A 19,699-nucleotide genomic window follows, 5' to 3' on the forward strand; every position below is an offset into this window, starting at 1 on the left:
TGAGTATAGAAGCCAAGAGGTTCTTCTGCAGCTATACAGGGCCCTGGTGAGACCACACCTAGAGTATTGTGTGCAGTTCTGGTCTCCAAATTTGAGGAAAGACATTCTGGCTATTGAGGGAGTGCAGCATAGGTTCACGAGGTCAATTCCTGGAATGGCAGGACTATCTTATGCTGAAAGACTGGAGTGACTGGGCTTGTATACCCTTGAGTTTAGAAGACTGAGAGGGGATCTGATTGAGTCTTATAAGATTATTAAAGGATTGGACACTCTGGAGGCAGGAAACATGTTTCCACTGATGGGTGAGTGCCGAACCAGAGGACACAGCTTAAAAATACGGGGTAGACCATTTACGACAGAGATGAGGAGAAACTTCTTCACCCAGAGTGTTGTGGCTGTGTGGAATGCTCTGCCCCAGAGGGCAGTGGAGGCCCAGTCCCTGGATTCATTTAAGAAAGAGTTGGATAGAGCTCTCAAGGATAGTGGAATTGAGGGTTCTGGAGATAAGGCAGGAACAGGATACTGATTAAGGATGATCAGCCATGATCATATTGAATGGTGGTGCAGGTTCGAAGGGCAGAATGGCCTACTCCTGCACCTATTGTCTAATAGACCAAGCTTGACATTGCAGTGACGTTATGCTGTTGACATTTATAAGATTTTCACTCTTGGAATTGTACATTTTTTAATTTATCAAGATTTCAAGTTGAGATCTTAAAATTGCTTATTGTTCATTTTGATTCAAGATCTTTAAAGCTGTGAAAATCTGTGTGCATTTAGTCTTCATTGTGTAATTCATTCCGAAATTGCTCTCCTTTTGTTATATTGAATAAAAATGTCAGTAGTTAATTTTTATTTTCTTTTCATTTCCAGATGTTGTCCTTTATGTATGCCCATCTTGCATTCTTTCATCAAGGATATGACCTTTTTATGGAACTGGAGCCTTACATGAAGGAGTTGGGAGCTCAGGTAAGACTTCAAAACCATAAAATGAATTTAAACATTTTTAGAATTTGTTTATTCATTTGTGGGATATGGGAGTCCCTGGCTACATTAGCATTTATTACCAATCCCTAACTGCTTTTGAAAAGATGGTGGTGAACCACCTTGTTGAACTGCTGCAGGCTTAGAACGGGAGTTCGAGGTTTGAAGTGCAATCTTTTCCAATATTCAATTCTTTCAATATTTTAAGATTGAACAATTCAGAGCTTTGATTTGAGATAGTTCAAAACTAAACATTGAGCAATTTATGGAAACAATTACCTACTAAATAAAAAACAATAAGTATATTTATCACCTGCATTGGGCCCCTTTCTCACACTCAAATTTCAGAAGTGATATAGAGCCTTGTCAAACTCAACATTCAAGTTGTAGCTTAGAAGTGCTAACTTCAGGAACTTTCCAAAACCACATTTGATATCATTTGTAAAATTACTTTGAGGTGCATTTTTAATTAAATGTTCAATATTTTAAGTTTTTTAGATCAGTTTTGGTTTGTCCTTCATTGAATTACAAATTAACCCCCTGGTATTCACGATTACTCAGTTATTCAGTCTCAATTGGAAGTGGGTAGATTCAAAAGTTGAAGAGCAGTTAGATTTTGTAAATTGTGAATATTGTTTTGAAGCCAGCCATAAATGCTGTAAAGATTATTTTATTTGATGTGCCTGTTGTTAGAGATGGGTAAACCATGGATTAAGTTGAAATCCTGAATTATAGAGGCTAATACATAAATTTAGCAAATTTATTTTACTCTGAATTCTAACTTGCACATTGCATCTTCTGGAAAAAGAAGTTTAGCTTTGTATTATTCTAGGCTAAAATGGTCAATAGTTATTGCATGTATCCTAATTAAACAATTATACATTCTGCTTGAAAGCTAATGGATTTTTTTTTTGTTTGTTGCAATTGTTATGCTTGTAATTAATCCCTGATTTAGCCTCAGATTTGACTAATGAGTCAGAGTTTCAAATGATGCTAACTACTGTTGCAGGCCAGGGTAACCATTCACTTGACAAGTACGAAACATATATTTATATACTGTGTTTTCATGAGCACAGCATTCCAAAGTACATCGTAACCAATAAATTACTCATGAAGGAAAGTCATTTTTATGTTGAAAACACGCATTACACAATTTATGCACATCAAGTGTAACAACTAGCCACAAAGTAAATGAGAGAAAAATCAAAAGTGCTGGCACCACTCTGATCTGGCAAAAAAGATGGCTTCAACTCAAAATGCAAACTACTTCCGTTGATGAAGCCAAACCTACTAGGTATTTTGAGCATTTTGTATTTATTTCAGGATTCCGGTATTCTGCTTTAATCAAGAAAATTACTTCCTTAGGTGGTTTTCAAAGGATAACTATTGACCTGGACACTGCAGTGCTACTCTCACTTTTTGTATAGTGCTTCAGGAATTGTGTACCTCCCAAAATATCATAGTAGCTTGCAGTGTGTATTTGTCTTTAAAATAGCCTCCCCTTGTACTGTGATGCTGAAATTTATTTCCTCCATGCTCTTGACATTATCAAAATGAATATATAGAATTATAACATGTTGAAGAAATCATTTGAAACACTATATTGAATTGTATTGATATCCGATTTATCACTATTACCCACCTTAATCCAGGTTTTGTAGTTAATTTGTCTCTGTAAAATTTTAATAGCAACAGATTTTCCCTCCACATGCTCGCTCCATTACTGCTGCCCTAGAAAAATGCATTACTGATTTTATCAATGACAGTGGAAACAGAAGCTTTGTTCGCTAGTTTTTGCTGTGTTTCTCTGTTAAATCTTGCAGTTGTCGTATTGAATTTTTTATTGCCTTCCTCTTCAAGTTAAATACATTATCACCCTGCATTCTTGATGTCTCAAAGTCATAGTGTTTCACAACACTGAACCCTTTGGTCCAACTTGTCCATGCCAACTAGATATCCTAAATTAACCTAGTTTCATTTTGTCCATATCACTTTAAACATGTTCTATTCATATTCCCATCCAAAGGCCTTTTAAATGTTGTTATTGTACTAGCCTCCACCATTTGTTCTGGCAGCTTGTTCCAGGCACGTACCACCCTTTGCATGAAAAAGTTCCCCCTTAGATGCCTTTTAAATCTTTCTCCTCTCACCTCAAACTAGTCCTCTATTTTTGGACACACTCATCCCTTGGCTATTCACCCTATCCATGCCCCTCATGGTTTTATAAACCTATGTAAGGTAACCCCCTCAGTGCCTGACCCTCCAGAGAAATTAGCACCAGCCTATTCAGCTTCTCCCTATAATCTCAAATCCTGTAAACCTGGCAATATCCTAGTAAATATTTTCTTCACCCTTTCAAGTTTCACAATGTCCTTCCAATTGCAAGGAGATCAGAATTGCATGCAGTATTCCAAAAGTGGCCTAACCAATGTCCTGTACAGCCATAACATGACATCCCAACTCCCTATCCTCGGTGCACTGACCAATAAAGGTAAGCAGAGCAAATGGCTTCTTGGCTATGCTATCCACATATGACTCTACTTTCAAGGAATTATGAACCTGCACTCCAAGGTGTCTTTGTTCAGCAACACTCCCTGGGACCTTACCATTAAGTGTATAAGTTCTGCTGTGATATGCCTTTTCCAAAATGCAGCACCTCGCATTTATCTAAATTAAACTCCATCTGCCACTCCTTAGCCCATTGGCCCATCTGATCAAGATCCCGTTGTACTCTGAGGTAACCACCTTTTGTTATCCACTATGCCTTTGATTTTGTTGTCATCTGCAAACTTAGTACCCATACCTGCTTTATTCACATCCAAATCATTTTTATAAATGATAAAAAGCAGTGGACCTAACACTGATCCTTGAGGCACACTGCTGGTCACAGGCCTTCAGTTTAAAAGCAGCGCTCCACCACCACCCTCTGTCTTGTATCTTTTTGAGCTAGTCCTGTCTCCCAATGGCTAGTTCTCCTTGTATTCTGTGAAATCTAACCTTGCTAACTAGTCTACCATGAGAAACCTGTTGTATGTCTTGCTGCAATCCATATAGATCATGTCCACCACTCTGCCTTCATCAGTCCACTTTGTTACTTCCTCAAAAAAACTCAATCAAATTAATGAGACACGATTTCCCATGCACAAAGCCATGTTGAATATTCTTGATCATTCTTTGCCTTTCCAAATACAAAGGCTACTGCACTTGGTATTTCCAGGCGATCTCCCATCCAAGTGCTAAGTGGACCTGAGTCGGCTTAGCTTCTGAGATCAGGTGTTTTCAGACTAGTATCGCCATAGGTTTGGGTAACTATATTTAGAGATAAAGAAAGTGAGTGCGCAGGAGCTAGCAGGATTAAATTTTTTTGCTTGACAGAAATATTTTTTGGGCAAGAATTTAGAGTAATAAGTTTTGTTTTCTTTGGAAGTACACAATGATTAGTTTTTAATTGCTTTAAAAAAACCCATGTACAAAATGTTAAGCTAGTCAGCAAAGTGTTTTTTTTTGTTATTGTTTTTCGACAAGAAGTGCAGTTGAAAAATTTGGTTTTATTTGAAAATTTATCTTCGACTGCTTCTACCTAATTGGAGCAGCACCACTAGGCGTCAGAGTCTGTGCCACTGGTTTGCCCTATCAGACATTCATAGTTGCTAATGCAGACAACAATGATTGAGCATTGAGAACCTTTGCCAGTGTCTATATTACATGTACAGTGCTTTTGTTACTGGTCTGATGCCACAAACATATCCTTTTAAAACTATGCAATCATTCTAAATTTAAGGTACCATATGGATCAATGCAAGTTGTCTGTTTTCATAACTACCTACAGGACCTCAGCAGACGCTATTAGAATGGATGCTGAAAATTTCCAGCCTTGCTGTGATGCTTCCTTAATGTTGCAGAGGACAAATTATAAAGTAGGGATATTTAATTGCATCATGATTGGAAGTTGCTAAATCTGTTTTTTCAAAGTGTAAGTAGGACTGAACAAATTATTGTAAGTATAGTCAGACCTCTGATATGATTAGGGAGAAGAACTTGTTTTTTTAGATCTGTCATTCATTTTATGTTACTTCATTATTTAGTTTCTAAAATGAGGAGAGATATTTATGCACCAGTAACGAGTTGAGATTCACAACTTATAAATTTTAAATTTTAAAATGAAACTGATTTAATATTCTATTTCAACAGCTGGATCAGTTAGTTGTGGATGCAGCTAAAGAGAAGAGAGATATGGAACAAAAACATTCCACTATTCAACAAAAGGTATGTAGACTGGTGAAATTTCGCATAATATAAGCATCCCACCTCATCTGAAAATTTCTTTACAATTAAAATATCTTACAATATTTTAAAATACTGCAGCTTACTGCCTGAAAATTAATGTTACAATGATCAATTCAGCAGCTTCACTCAGGATAATATCTCTACTTGTAGGTACTATCCCAAAAAGAAACACTAAACAAAATATAACAATCAGTTGGACTGTTGCATGTGAATTTCTAGCTTTTGTTTTTGCTTCTGACTGTTGTGAATTTAATCCTTTGAAATAGATGTCACTAAATATGTATTGCAGTTTTCTTAATTGAAGTGATTTTCATTTGAGAAACATTTTTGGTTAGATATAGGCCCTTTGGCCCACCATGTCTATGCAGACCAAGAAAGGCCAAATGCATATCTTTCTCTGAAAATTGTAGGCAAGTACAAACATTTACAGTAACCAAAATATGTAGTGGTAATGTAATTCACAAATGAACCAAATAGTAGAATTTAAAACTAAAATGACACTGATTATAAAATACTGACTATAAGTAAACTGGACTGTATTTAATATCATGTCTCAATAGACTATAGTAACAATATTGGGTTTAATGATTGTTGCAATATTTCAGGAGTTCAAAATTCCACTGAGTTGGTTTGAATTCAGAAAGTTTCTATATGAAGTGTTGGCCACTTTTTAAAAAAACATTTAGCTGCTTTATCGTGCTTTTCCCACTCATGACATTGTAATCAACATTTAAATACTGAAATCAATTTTCTCAATCATACTTGAGGTGTACAATTCTAGACTTCTGGTATTGCTTTTCTAAGCAGTCAGACCAGGAAGTCCGAATAAAAATGGAACATGCTGGAAATATTTAGCAGGTCAGGCAACATCTTCGATAAGAAAACCAGGATTACCCTTTCAGGCTGATGACCTTTCATCAGAACTGAAGTCAGTTTGGAAATTTAGGATGGTCTTGTGTGGCACTTGAGGACATTAATACTCCTTTACCAATCAAGTACGATTTTGGTTGGTTGTTAGGGTCTATACATAGACACCAGAAGCAAGTTGATTTTACTTTCCTGACCAACACTGGATTTCACTTAAGTTCCTTCAATCCAGTTTTCTTGATGTTGCTGAAGAAGACACATTCTGTTGAAGCTTTATATCTTGTGTTCATTAGGACCATAGGATGTAAGAGTAGGAGTAGAAGTAATTCATTCTGCCCATCAAGTTTATCTCACTGTTCAGCGAGATCATGGCTGATCTGCTAATCCTCAAGGTTACTTTCCTGCCTTTCCACGACCACCACACGCACGCACACCCATCGTGGCTAACTTTCTAGTCAGTACATGTCAACAGTACAAAATTTCTCTTAATCTGGCACAGTTCTATTAAATTAGACATCTCACTGGTGGAGATTACAAAGATGGTTCACATCGGAATTGAAACATTCAGTATTGAAGGTATAGATGGTGCACTTGTGAGGTTAAAGTATATTGTTGGGCAGAAAAAAAGGAAGCTGGCTGTGTTGTACTTTAATTTGAATGCTAGCTGCTGACACCAAGTAACCTTTGAGGAACTGATTCAGCATTGATGTATTTTATCAAGATGGGCAGGAAATTTATTAACATTCAGCTGAAAGGTACTAATTTTGGCTTTTTGGTATTTGAGCCTCTAATGTAGAAGTTGATGATTGTATTATCTTTTTCAAGAAGATTGTGGAAGTTCTGCATATACGTTCTATTGACTCTGAATTTGAGATTTGAACAAGAATTTTAAAAGAAACTCAGTATTGTAGTCAAAACAGAACTAAATACAGTCATTGAGATTTTCACCTATGATGCAAACTCAAGATGACTTGTGACAAAAAATAGATTCAATGATTGGGACCATTACATCAAGTTGGAAGAGGATGTCACGTTTCTCTAAGGGACTTCAAAGAGCAGTTCCCTTTTAGTTTCCAGTATTTTCAGGCAGTTGTCTTTGCATCATGCTTATATTGAGTTGGATTTTCTGATTTGAGAAGCAAGAGAAAAATCAGTGGTTCAGATGTCTTTGCGTTGCTTACATGCTTCCTCATAGTTACTCAATCAATGTCAAACCCCAGGTTTTCTCATTCTGCCTTCTCCTTAAGAGTGCTGACTAATCTGTAATATAGGAATTAGCAACCCTGTGTTGTTGTCTTGTCTTGTCATTCAGGGGATGTGGTGAACACTTAATGCTCATCTTACCCTTGTAAAGATAATGGTATACATCTTCTTGAACTGTGCAGCCTATTATTGCCTCTGTTAAGGAGGGATTTCTGGGATTTTGGCTCAACCATGATGAAGGAAGAGAATTTATTTTCAAGTCTTATAATCGTGTATTACTTTGAGAGAAACCTGAGAGATGGTTGTCCAGCAAACTTTCATCATTTTCAAGAGTAGAAGTCCTGGGTCTTGGAGGAAACCCTTGCTGGACTATTCAACTGCATCTTCTAGATTGTGTGCATGGTGGCAGCATGTCCACCTGGTGATTGGAGAATGAAGATCAAAGAAGGAAAAGATTGTGTGTTAATCAATAGAGCTCCTTTCTTTTGGATGGTATTAAGTGTCTTGAAAGCTATTGAAACTGCACTCATTCAAGCAAATGCAGAGTATTCCATGACCCTCCTGACTTGTGCTTTGATGGTAGAAAAACTCAGAGGTGGGCCCTATGCTACAAAATACCTAGCTTCTGATCTGCTCTTGTAGTCACAGAGTGTAAAGTCATTTTTATCTTTTGACTGTGTGCACAAGAAAAATGGTACTTCAAACTAAGGTGACTCTGCAGAGGTATGACTGCAATTTTTAATTGTGTACTTGAACACTGAGTTCTGTACATATTGCATTTTCCTGGAACAGCAAGAGCAGAATCATACACCATGAAACTGATGGGTTCAAAATTTAGGGAAAACTGGTTGAAAACAATGTGACTTGTTTGGAGACAGTGCAGTAGAGAACCACTTGGTTTGAAAGAGAATGTATCAAAATATATTTCTCATGGGTCTCTCACTTGTGTGAGGTAATAGCTAGTCATCTTCTACTTACTTTTCACTGTAAATCTCCTCTTGTAGGAGGAATACAATTTCTTTTAAAATTAGTGAATTCAAAACCAGTGAATGAAAGAGAGCTAACAACAAGTTGTTGAAAAATGTGGTGCTGGAAAAGCACAGCAGGCCAGACAGCATCTGAGGAGCAGGAGAATCGACGTTTCAGGCATAAGCACGCCCTTGTGTCAACAGCAAAGAACTGAAAAAAAAAATTTAAACTAAGAGAAAGAAAGCAACTCTACAAACCGTGTGGTCTGTACTGGTGCAGTTGAACTGTTTCCCATATTATTTGCATTTTTCCAGCCTTGATAGTAAAGGATCAAGTTATAGAGCTAAATATTTTGTTGAGCTGTAGAACAATTGCAATATTCTAATTGTCATTGGTTGCAAACAATGTTTGTTTGTAATAAACAATTATTTTCCTGTTCAGTACAGCGATATTTTTTTAATGAATATTTTACCCTGAATTCAACAGTCAGTCAAATTGGGGTAGTATGACTCAGCCTTTTTTCGCACTCGTGACAATTCTGGGGATAGTGGGGTTTGATTTTGCAATGCACTACCCCAGTGAGGTGTGATATGGTATCCAGTTGAGAAGTGACCCTTTAATTCTCAGTTACTTTTATTTCACTAGGGTGTCTCAGTACAACACATTCACTGCTGCTTTTACATCTAGGGAAGTCGCAAAGTCTCCTCTGAAATTCAGTTTTTCTTTTGTTAATGTTTGGATTAAGATAAAAGGTAAAATCACTATAGTCATACCAGACTGAAGAGGGTTATACCTGAAATGTTGACTTCTCCACCTCCTGATGCTGCTTGGCTTGGAAATATACCACCGTTCCTTCACTGTCGCTGGGTCAAAATCCTGGAATTCCCTCCCCAGTGGAATTGAGTCAACCCACAGCAGGTGGACTGCAGCAGTTCAAGAAGACATCTCATCACCACCTTCACAAGCGCAAAGGATGGGCAATAAATGTAGGCCCGGACAGTGACACCCAGGTCCCACAAAATGAATAACAAAAAAACAAAACTGAAGGTCACCATGCCTCAGGTGAGTGGCGAGGTTGAAAAGGAGAGTCCTTCACAGTAACCTTAGCCAGTGCAGGAATTGAATCCATGCTGTTGGCATCACAGCATCACAAACCAGCTGTTCAGTCGATTGAGCCAACAGATCTCCTTATTGAATAATCAAATTTTACATTTGAGGAGGTCATTCAACCTAACATGTCTGTACCTGCTCCAGAAAGAGTTAATCAGCTGGTTCCATTCTCCATTTCTGTCTCCGTAACCCTCTAAATTCGTCACTTTAAAACACATTAACCAGCTCTCTTTTGGAACGTCATATGGAGTCCACCTCCACCACACTGGCAGCACATTCCAAATCCTAACAACTCTCCAGGTAAAGAAATTTCTCTATCTCATTTTTCGCTCTTGCTGAAAATCTTGAAACGGTGACTCCATAGTTTCTGACATATCAAAACATGGGAACAGAATATCTTTCTTTAACCTGTAAAAATTGTTCATAATTTTAAATACCTCAATAAGATCACCTCTTGATCTGTTCTGCTTCAAGGAAAATAAGAGTTGAAGTGTGGCGCTGGAAAAGCACAACAGGCCAGGCAGCATCTGAGGAGCAGTTTTGGGCATAAACCTTTCAGCAGATATCAACTCTCCTGCTCCTCAGATACTGTCTGACCTGCTGTGTGCTTTTCCAGCGCCACACTTTTCGACTCTGATCTCCAGCACCTGCAGTCCCTAGGAGAATAAGCCAAATTTTTCTAATCTTTCCTTGTACCTAAAATCCTTCACTTCTGATATTATTTTTATTTCTTTTGCACTGTTTCCAGGGCATTAGCATCCATTCTTAAATAAGGTGTCCAGAACTGAACAGGCTACTTTTAAATGTGGTCTGACCAATGATTTGCGGAGGTCTCGCATCACTTCTTGCTTTTATAGTTTATACTTCTATTTATAAGCATTCTATAAGCCACCTTAACAGCTGCTTCAATTTAGCTGGCCATCTGCATAGAATTATGCACGTGAACTCCAAAGTCTGTCTGTTGCTGTACTCCCACTATTGAAACTGTATTGTTTTCCCATGTTTCTTCTATCAACATGTATTACATTACGTTATGTTTCTCTTCTGTGTTGAAATTCATCTGCCAGGTGCTTACCCATTTAGTCAATTTTGTCAATGTCCATCTCAAGTCGCTCAGCATCATCCTCACAATTTGTTATTCTCCCTAGGCTTTATCATCTACAATTGTAGAGATTTTGCTTCAAAATCTATCTCCAAATTGTTCTTATAAATCAGGAAGAAACAGGAATCCCAATTCCTACCTTTGGGGAACAACACTTTCAACTCTACTCCAGTTTACGAAATGTCCCTATATCTATTCTGTTTCTTCTCTTTTAGCCAACTTCTAATCCATGCTGCCAAAGACCCATTGATCTCGAACATCTGTAATTTGAAAACCAATCTGCCATGTGGCTCTATTATCAAATGTTTTCTGAAAGTCCAAATATCCAGAGCACTACCCTCCTCCACTGGTTGTGTCATCGCCAAAGGACTCAATGAAATTTGTCAAACATGACTTGATCTTCACCAATCCATGTTTAACGTCTCATATTAACTTATTTTCTTCAGTGTATATTTATCTTATCCTGTATGATGTGCTCCATCTATTGATGTCATTCTGACAGGTCTGTGGTTTCACTGGTTATCCTTTGTCCCTTTTCTTACGAAATGGCATCATATTTGCAAACTTCCAGTTCCCCAGGATTAGTCTTGTGTTCCGAGAGGCCTGAAGAATTTCTGTCAGTAGCTCTGCACTCTAGGAAACATCCCATCCAGGCTGGCAACTTCTCGACCTGGAATGCTGCCAGCCTTTTTAAACACCTCTTTATCTATCACTATACTTCTCAGTTGCTCAACATGTACATTTTCAATCTGGCCATTGTCACCATTTTCGAATTGGTAAAGGCAGAGGCAAAGTACTCCCCTGCCATACCATTTGCTTATCCTGCTTGTTCCTCATAGGCTCCACCTCTATTCTTCATAAATCTTTTGCTATTAATATGTTAGGACATTTTACTATTTGTTTTGGCGCAACCTGCCATCCTTTCCTCATGTTTCCTCTTATCCTTCCTTATTCCAACCTAAGCCTCTCTCCTGCATTTGAGATAATTGTCCTGATTTTTATTGCTGTTATTATTCCACATGCATAGTCTGCATCCTTTTTCTTTTTTCCTCATTAATATCCTTAGTCACCCAGAATACTTGAGCTGTATCCCTGTTTGTTTTTCATGGCTAGCTTTGACTTTCTTCATCCTTCTTTTGAAAGTCTCCAATCTTTTCATCTGTTTTAATCACCAAAATGCACTCTCAATCAATCTGTTCTAGGTTAACTTTAGATCCCCAGAATCTGCCCTTTTCCAGTCAGGGATCATTTTTTCTTTTACTGAATTGTATTCTTTTTCCAATTTAATATTAAACCTTAATGTACTATGATCGTTACTTCCCAAATGAACCCCCACTCTGATGTTCTCCATTTGGCTTGCCTCATCCCCAGATCCAGCACAGCTCCCCCCCCGGTAGGACTGGAAATGTACTTTAAGACATAGGAGCAGAAGTTAGGACATTCAGCCCATCGAGTCTGTTCCACCATTCAATCACGGCTGATGTATTTATCAACCCCATTCTCCCCGTAACCCTTGATCCCCTTGATACTCAAGAACCTATCTATCTCTAGTCTTAAATGTACACAATGACCTGGCCTCTACAACCTTCTGTGGCACTGAATTCCATAGATTCCCCACTCTCTGTCTGGCTGAAGAAGTTTCTCCTTATCTCTGTTCTAAAAGGTCTTCCCTTTACTCTCAGGCTGTGCCCTCAGGTCCTAGTCTCTCCTACCAATGGAAACATCTTCCCAACATCTACTCTGTCCAGGCCATTCAATATTTTGTATATTTCAATTAGATCCCTCCCTTCATTCTTCTTAACTCCAATGAGTATAAGCCCAGAGTCATCAAATGTTTTTCATATGTTAAGCTTTTCATTCCTGGGATCATTCTTGTGAACCTCCTCTGAACATACTGCAGGGCCAGTACATCCTCCCTGAGATATGAGACCCAAAACTGCGCACAACACTCCAAATGTGGTCTCACCAGAGCGTTTTAGAGCCTCAGAAGTAGATCTCTGCTTTTATATTAAAGTCCTCTCGAAATAAATGCCATCATTGCATTTGCCTTCCTAAATAGTGACTCAACCTGCAAGTTTACCTTGAGACAGTCCTGGACCAGAACTCCCAAGTCTCTTTGCACTTCGGACTTATGAATTTCCTCCCCATTTAGAAAATAGTCCATGCCTCTCTTCTTACTACAAAAGTGCATGACCTCACATTTTCCCATGTTGTATTCTGTCTGCCACTTCTTTTTCCGCGCTCCTAACCTGTCCAAATCCTTCTGCAGCCTCCCCGCTGCCTCAGTGCTACTTGTCCCTCTTCTTATCTTTGTATCATCTGCAGAATACCCTCCATTCCTTCATCTATATCGTTCATGTATAAAATAAAAAGTTGTGATCCCAACACTGAGCCTTGCAGAATGCCATCCTGAGAAGGACCCTTTTATACCTGCTCTCTGCTTTCTGCAAGCTTCAAACCATTTTAGAGCTTCTTGGCTCTAAAACAATGAGCTCTCATCTTACTCAGTAGCCACCTGTGCAGCAGCTTGTCAAAGACTGCCTTGAAGTCCAGGTAGGTAACATCCATTGGCTCCTCTTGGTCTAACCAGCTGAATTACTTCCTCAAAGAATTCTTGCAGATCTGTCTGGCATGACCTTCCCTTGATGAAGCCATGCTGTCTATGCCCTATTTTACTAGACACTTCTAAATATTCAGAATTCTCATCCTTCACAATGGATTCCAGAATCTTATCCACGGACAAGGTTAGGCTAATCGGTCTGTAATTTTCCCTCTTGTTGCCATACTTCCTTTTTAAACAGTGTCATGTTAGCGATTTTTCCAGTCCTCTGGGACCCTTCCTAATTCTAGTGATTCCTGAAAGCTCACCACAAACTCCTCCACTATCTATTCAGCTATTGCCTTTAGAAATCTATCGAGGTGATTTATCCACCTCCAGTTTTTCTAGCACCTTCTCTCCTTGGGCATGGGCATCATACTCAGCTCTGTCGCCTCACTGTCTTGAATATTTGGGATATTACTCATATTTTCCATCCTGAAGACTGATGCAAAGTAATTATTCAGTTCCTCAGTCATTTCCCTGTTCCCCACTATTATCTCTGCAGTATTATTTTCCAGCAGCCCAGTGTCCACTTTTGTCTCTCTTTTGCTCTTTAGATATCTAAAGAAATTCTTAGTCTTCCTTTTTATATTACTGGCTAACCTACCCTTATTTAATCTTCTCCTTCCATAATTCTTTTTTGTTGCCTTCTGTTGGTCTTTGTAAGCTTCCTAATCCTCTGGTTTCTCAATGCCCTTTGCCACATTATATGCTTTCTCTTTTGCTTTTAAGTTATTCCTGACTTTCATAGTCAGCCATGGTTGCCTCATCCTCCCTGTACCATGCTTCCTTTCCCTCAGGATGAATCTCTGCTGTCTTCTAAATTACTCCTAGAAACTCCTGCCATTGCTGTTCTGCTGCCTTGCCTGCTAGCTTCCCCTCCCAGTCAATTCTACCCAGCTCTCCCCTCATACCTCTGTAGTTGCCTTTATACAGCTGTAATATTGTTATCTCTGATTCTATCTTCTCCCTCTCAAATTGCAGAGTAAATTCAATTATGAACACTGCCTCCTTGGGGGTTGCTTCACCTTAAGTTCCCTTATCAAGTCTGCCTCATTGCACAGCACTAAATCAAGTATTGCTTGTTCCCTAGTGGGCTCCATCACAAGCTGCACCAAAAACCATCTTGTAGACATTCCACAAATTCCTTTTTCTTGCAATCTACTACTAATCTGGTTTTCCCAGTCCACCTGCATATTGAAATTCCCCATGATCACCAACTTCCCCTTTCCTATATGTCTTTTCTATCTCCTGGTGTATGTTACACCCCTGACTAGTGTGTGTACATAATTACAACTGGAGTTTATTTTTGCTTTTTGTGGTTCCCCAATTCTACCCCCACAGATTCTATAACATCTGAACCTACTTTGTTTCTTACTATTGATTCAATTTCCATTTCTTCGTAAAAAGGCAACCCCATCCCTCTTCTCACCTGCCTGTCTTTTGTTAGGATGTATGTCCTTGAACATTCGGCTTCAAATCCTGATCCCCTTGCAACCATGTCTCAGTGATGTCCACCATGTCATACTTGTCAATTTTGATCTGCACCACAAGCTCATTCACCTTATTCCTTATACTGTGTGCATTCAGTCCTGTAATAACTGTCCCTCTTCTCAGTGTCATTTGTTTGTCCAGTGTGCTTGATGAAGGTTTCTTGCTAACCCTTTCCATACGCTGTTCTATTTTTGTCTCTGCTGGAGATTTTAATTACCTCTTCTGAGTTCTGCACTTTTACCTCTTCCTTTTAACTCTGGTTTTCTCATTTCCCCTATAACTGAACAACCCCCCCCCCTCCCCATTTAGTTTAATGCCCTGTCTACAGCCCTCATAATGCAATTTGCTAGGACTCTGGTCCCCACGTGGTTTGGGTGAAGACTATCCCTTTGGAACAAATCCCTTCCCCAGTACTGGTGCCAACATCCCATGAATTCAAACCCATGTCTCCCACACCAATCTTTGAGCCACACATTTACCTGATAAATCTTACTTGGCAATGAGCTCGTAGCTTGTGTACTGTTCCAGAAAGTTCTCCTGCACACGTTTGTCAGAATTTCTTCTCTTCCATGATCCATGCTGTAAATTTTTCCTAGTCTACCCTAAGGTAATTGAAATCGCCAACTATCAGTTATATTTGTCATAGAGATGTACAGCATGGAAACAGACCAACTCATTCATGCTGACCAGATGTCCCAACCAAATCTAGTCCCACTTGCCAGCCCTTGGCCCATATCCTCCAAACCCTTCCTATTCATAAACCCATCCAGATGTCCTTTAAATGTTGCAATTGTACCAGCCTCTACCACTTCCTCTGGCAGCTCCTTCCATACACCCACTACTCTCTGCATGAAAAAGTTGCCCCTAAGGTCTCTTTTTATATCTTTCCCTCTCACCTTAAAGCTATGCCCTCTAGTTCTGGACTCCCCCCACCCCAGGGAAAAGACCTATCCAGGATTTTATAAACCTCCCTTCTTGGTCATTTCTTCACATTGATATACTGGAGTACCAAACTTGTCATGGGTCTCCTGTTAAAACTTCATCCAATCACCATTATTCACCCACAAACTATTAGTTATATGTTGATTATTTGATCACGTCAGGAATCATAGCCAGGACCAACTGGGCCACCCTCACCTGTATTCCATACACAAAGTACAACACAAAAGTAGGTTCTGTAACCTAGTTCATCCTTGCTAGTGTTTACTGTCCACTTGAACAGCACTCGTTTGACACACCAGCTCTGTGTCCTTCTAGAGGTAGTTACTGTTTACAATACTCTGCACACCAAGAAAACAGTCAAAGCAATGTACCATTAGCAAGCTACCTCAGTATGCAGGCGAGCTACTTAGTTAGTGGTGAAACATCACTAATGACATCTCCACATTTTTGTACTCAATCTTCTTCCTGCAGTTTTCATTAAAACAAACAATCCAGTAACATCAAGCTTCAAAAGTGAGCTATATTTGGGACAGCAAACAGTAAATCTTAGACACTGTCTTTAATATTCTATGATACCAACAAAGGATATCCAAACCTCAACTTAAAACTTTGCGCACAAAGGCAAATCAACCATTAACCATAATATTGTCCTTCAGATTTCCTGCAAATGTTCTCTTCTAGTTTCTCCCCACTGTTTGGAGGTCTATAATAAATATACAGGAAGGTATATTTTCCTGTTTCTCACTTCCAACCATATAGCTTCTAATTCAGAAACTGCATCTCATTATTAAGGGTGTTTGAGATCTGGTCTGAAAATGTGTTGCTGGAAAAGCGCAACAGGTCGGGCAGCATCCAAAGAGCAGGAGAATCGCTGTGTCGGACATGAGCCCTTCTTCATGCCCGAAACATCGATTCTCCTGCTCTTTGGATGCTGTCTGACCTGCTGCGCTTTTCTAGCAACACATTTTCAGCTCTGATCTCCAGCATCTGCAGTCCTCACTTTCTCCTTTTGAGATCTCCTTTTGGTGCCAAGTGGTCCTCCTGGGAACCAGGCTGACTTTTGGTGCATGTTTTACTGTGGCATTTTTAAAAATGTTGGTGATATCTTCTATCACTTTGCTGATTTGACAGTAGGGCAGTAACATGCTTTTGTTATGCTTTTGGTGAACAGGATATATATGAACAATGTTTCACTTTTTTAGGTAAATCTGAGTGTTAGAATTGTAAGAACTTGACGAGTTTTGGCTAGTTTTGGGGGCCCCTAGCCTTTATTGTATTCACTGCTGTCATCTGATTATGTAGGCATGATAATATGATTGAACCTAACTATTGACTCTGTAGTGGGCAAAAAGTTGTTTGGGATAGATATAAAGCTTCATAGTCAACCCTGATCTTATGACCATAAGACATAGGAGTGGAAGTAAGGCCATTCGGCCCATTGAGTCCACTCTGACACTCAATCATGGCTGATGGGCATTTTGAAGCCACTTATCTGCACTCTCGCCGTATCCCTTAATCCCTTGCGAGATTAAGAATTTATCAATCTCTGCCTTGAAGATGTTTAACATCCCGGCCTCCACTGCGCTCCATGACAATGAATTCCACAGGCCCACCACACTCTGGCTGAAGAAATGTCTCCTCATTTCTGTTTTAAATTGACTCCCTCTAATTCCAAGGCTGTGCCCACAGTCCTAGTATCCATGCCTTTAGAAACAAATTCCCAGCATCTGACGTTTCTAAGCCATGCATTATCTTGTAAGTTTCTATTAGAACTCCCCTCCAGCTTCTAAACTCTAATGAATACAATCCCAGGATCTTCAGCCTTTCATTGTATGTTAGGCCTACCATTCCAGGGATCATCCATGTGAATCTCTGCTGTACATGCTAGTGCCATTATATCCTTCCTGAGGTGTGGGGCCCATACCTGGACACAGTATTCTCAAGAGGGCCTAACCAGAGCTTTATAAAGTCTCAGTAACACATTGCTGCTTTTACATTTCAACCCCTTCGAGATAAATTATCTTGACCACTTGCAAGAACCATTGTAAATTTTTATGCTCCAAATCTAGAAATTCCTAGTCTAAATACTATGTCTACATCCTTGCTGCAGCAAGGGCTACTGTATATTTACATTTACACAGGTAAATGGAGATTTTAATAACCTCTTGAGTTCTGCAGTCTTACCTCTTCCTTTTACTTCAGATTTTCTAATTTCCCTTATAATTGAACCCCCCTGCCAATTCAGTTTAATGCCTGGTCTCCAGCCCTAGTTATGCACTTTGCCAGGACTCTGGGCCCAGCATGGTTCAGGTGAAGTCTTTGTGGTGTTAGTCTGAATGAATACACATTTGCAGTCACTACTTTGCCTTCAGTTTAGATTTGATGTTCTTGCAATAAATGTTATTGACCTTGGCCGTGGATTTGGACCTTGATGTCTCAATACATTAAACATTTATCTTGAATGCCAAATAGGTGTGTGTACACAATGAGTCATTTGCAGAGGTATCCCTTCTGTTGGAAAATCATGACCTGGATATGAAGGGTACTTAGAATCCCTTTGGATTTTGGATCTTAGACTTGCCTTACAAAATTGTTGCTTTTTACAAAGAATGTTTGTTTTTCCTTTGTTGCATAATAGTTTCCTCGTTTGGAACCTCATCTGCATTTTAACTAGTACTTTGCCATTATACTGCCTCCAACTTCCTTCCATTGCATATAATATGTGTCGAATACTATGCAGTTCAATCTGTCCATTTTCTGCAGACTTTTACTTGCACAATAGTCAGTAATGTGTGTTCTTTCTTCCATCTTTTCCTCAAATGCTGGTCATAGGCTGCACTTCAGGTAAGTTATAGTACACTTATGTATCACCATTAGTACATGTTATCTAGTGGCAACTGGAGAAGTAATAGTAAAATTACTGATCTTACCATTAACTTTAAATGTTTTGCTAAACTCCTACTACTTTTTTGGCTTTAGTCTGTTTGACTACAAATGTTATTGGTCTGGGCCCTGGCCTTGGACTTGATTTTTCAGTGCAAATAAATATTTATCTTGAATACAAATAGTGTACATGCACAATAATCATTTGCAGAAGTCAAAAAAATTACAAGTTTTTTTATCATATTAGGAACAAATGTACACTCTTAACCTCATCCCAAATCATGGAACTCTTCCCTAACATGCAGCAGGTTTTTACTGATTTTTTAAACTCCCTTTAGTCACTAAAATGTGCATTCTTCAAAGATAACTGCTAGTAATTGTATTTTTTGATGCATGATGCTGAATCATTTGTTAGTTTTTTTTTAATAGAAAGTATACAGAAACATATTGATGAACAATATGCAATAAACAAGGAGCCCTGAATGATATGGGTTATGATGAGATATCTAACAGAATGGCATAAGTCCAATGAGGCTGGTCTTGATCTGTGGCATAACAAGATGCATTTTCTAACAGTGTTCTGGGTGTCGAGTTGAGATTCTCACTAGGGAGTGGTGAGGTGCTTATTAATGGCAATTATTGTAAGTTATCACCTTCATTAACACTGAATCAAGCCTCATTAATATACAGGTTCCTATTCTACCATGTGGTGAATAGAAACCAGGCCTGAAAATCAGAGCAGTTACCTGGCAACTCAAGCTTGCCACTTTCTCCTCTGGACTTCCATCTTGGACAGCTGGCATCAGTGTCTCTGTATGTGCCATGACTAGTGGCTGTATGCACCCAGTGTTCATCTCCGCACCATCATGGCATATCTCTGAACCACTCAAAATATGCTTCTGCATTTCAGTGCTGCAATCTGGAGTACACCAGGCCCCCTCATTGCAGTGCTGAAGCAAGGACACTGTTTGGACCCAGCTCACTGGAGCAGACTGCATCTCTGCTCTGCACCCTTGCTAATTGTGTTCACTGGCCTCTCATCTGTTTGGATGCTTGCAGCATTTTTTCATTGCTGTGTATTGCCTTGCAACAGATGCACAAAGTGAAGCAGCTCATTGTGATTGTCAGCAATCATCAGTTAAGGGGTGGACATGTTGCTGTAGAGCACCATGTTATGTCTGTGTTGCACTTCGTTCATGTCAGCAGCTGACGGGCAAACATATTACATGTGCTTCAATCAAATGGCTATGTACCTCTAA

At 39.1% G+C, this 19,699-nt stretch overlaps 1 protein-coding gene across 2 annotated transcripts in view; it reads left to right on the top strand.

The window, feature by feature from the left end:
• The window catches only part of LOC132821868 (arf-GAP with coiled-coil, ANK repeat and PH domain-containing protein 2-like), a 164,717-nt gene that overhangs the window by 99,675 nt on the left and 45,343 nt on the right, over window positions 1–19,699 (top strand). For both annotated transcript variants that reach the window (XM_060834772.1, XM_060834773.1), the window contains exons 8-9: window positions 874–969; window positions 5,176–5,250. In XM_060834772.1, coding sequence (XP_060690755.1) covers window positions 874–969; window positions 5,176–5,250 — 171 coding nt within the window. The remainder of the gene's footprint in view (window positions 1–873; window positions 970–5,175; window positions 5,251–19,699) is intronic.

This window comes from Hemiscyllium ocellatum, chromosome 13 (assembly GCF_020745735.1).
Source record: "Hemiscyllium ocellatum isolate sHemOce1 chromosome 13, sHemOce1.pat.X.cur, whole genome shotgun sequence".
In the NCBI taxonomy this organism is placed as follows: domain Eukaryota; kingdom Metazoa; phylum Chordata; class Chondrichthyes; order Orectolobiformes; family Hemiscylliidae; genus Hemiscyllium; species Hemiscyllium ocellatum.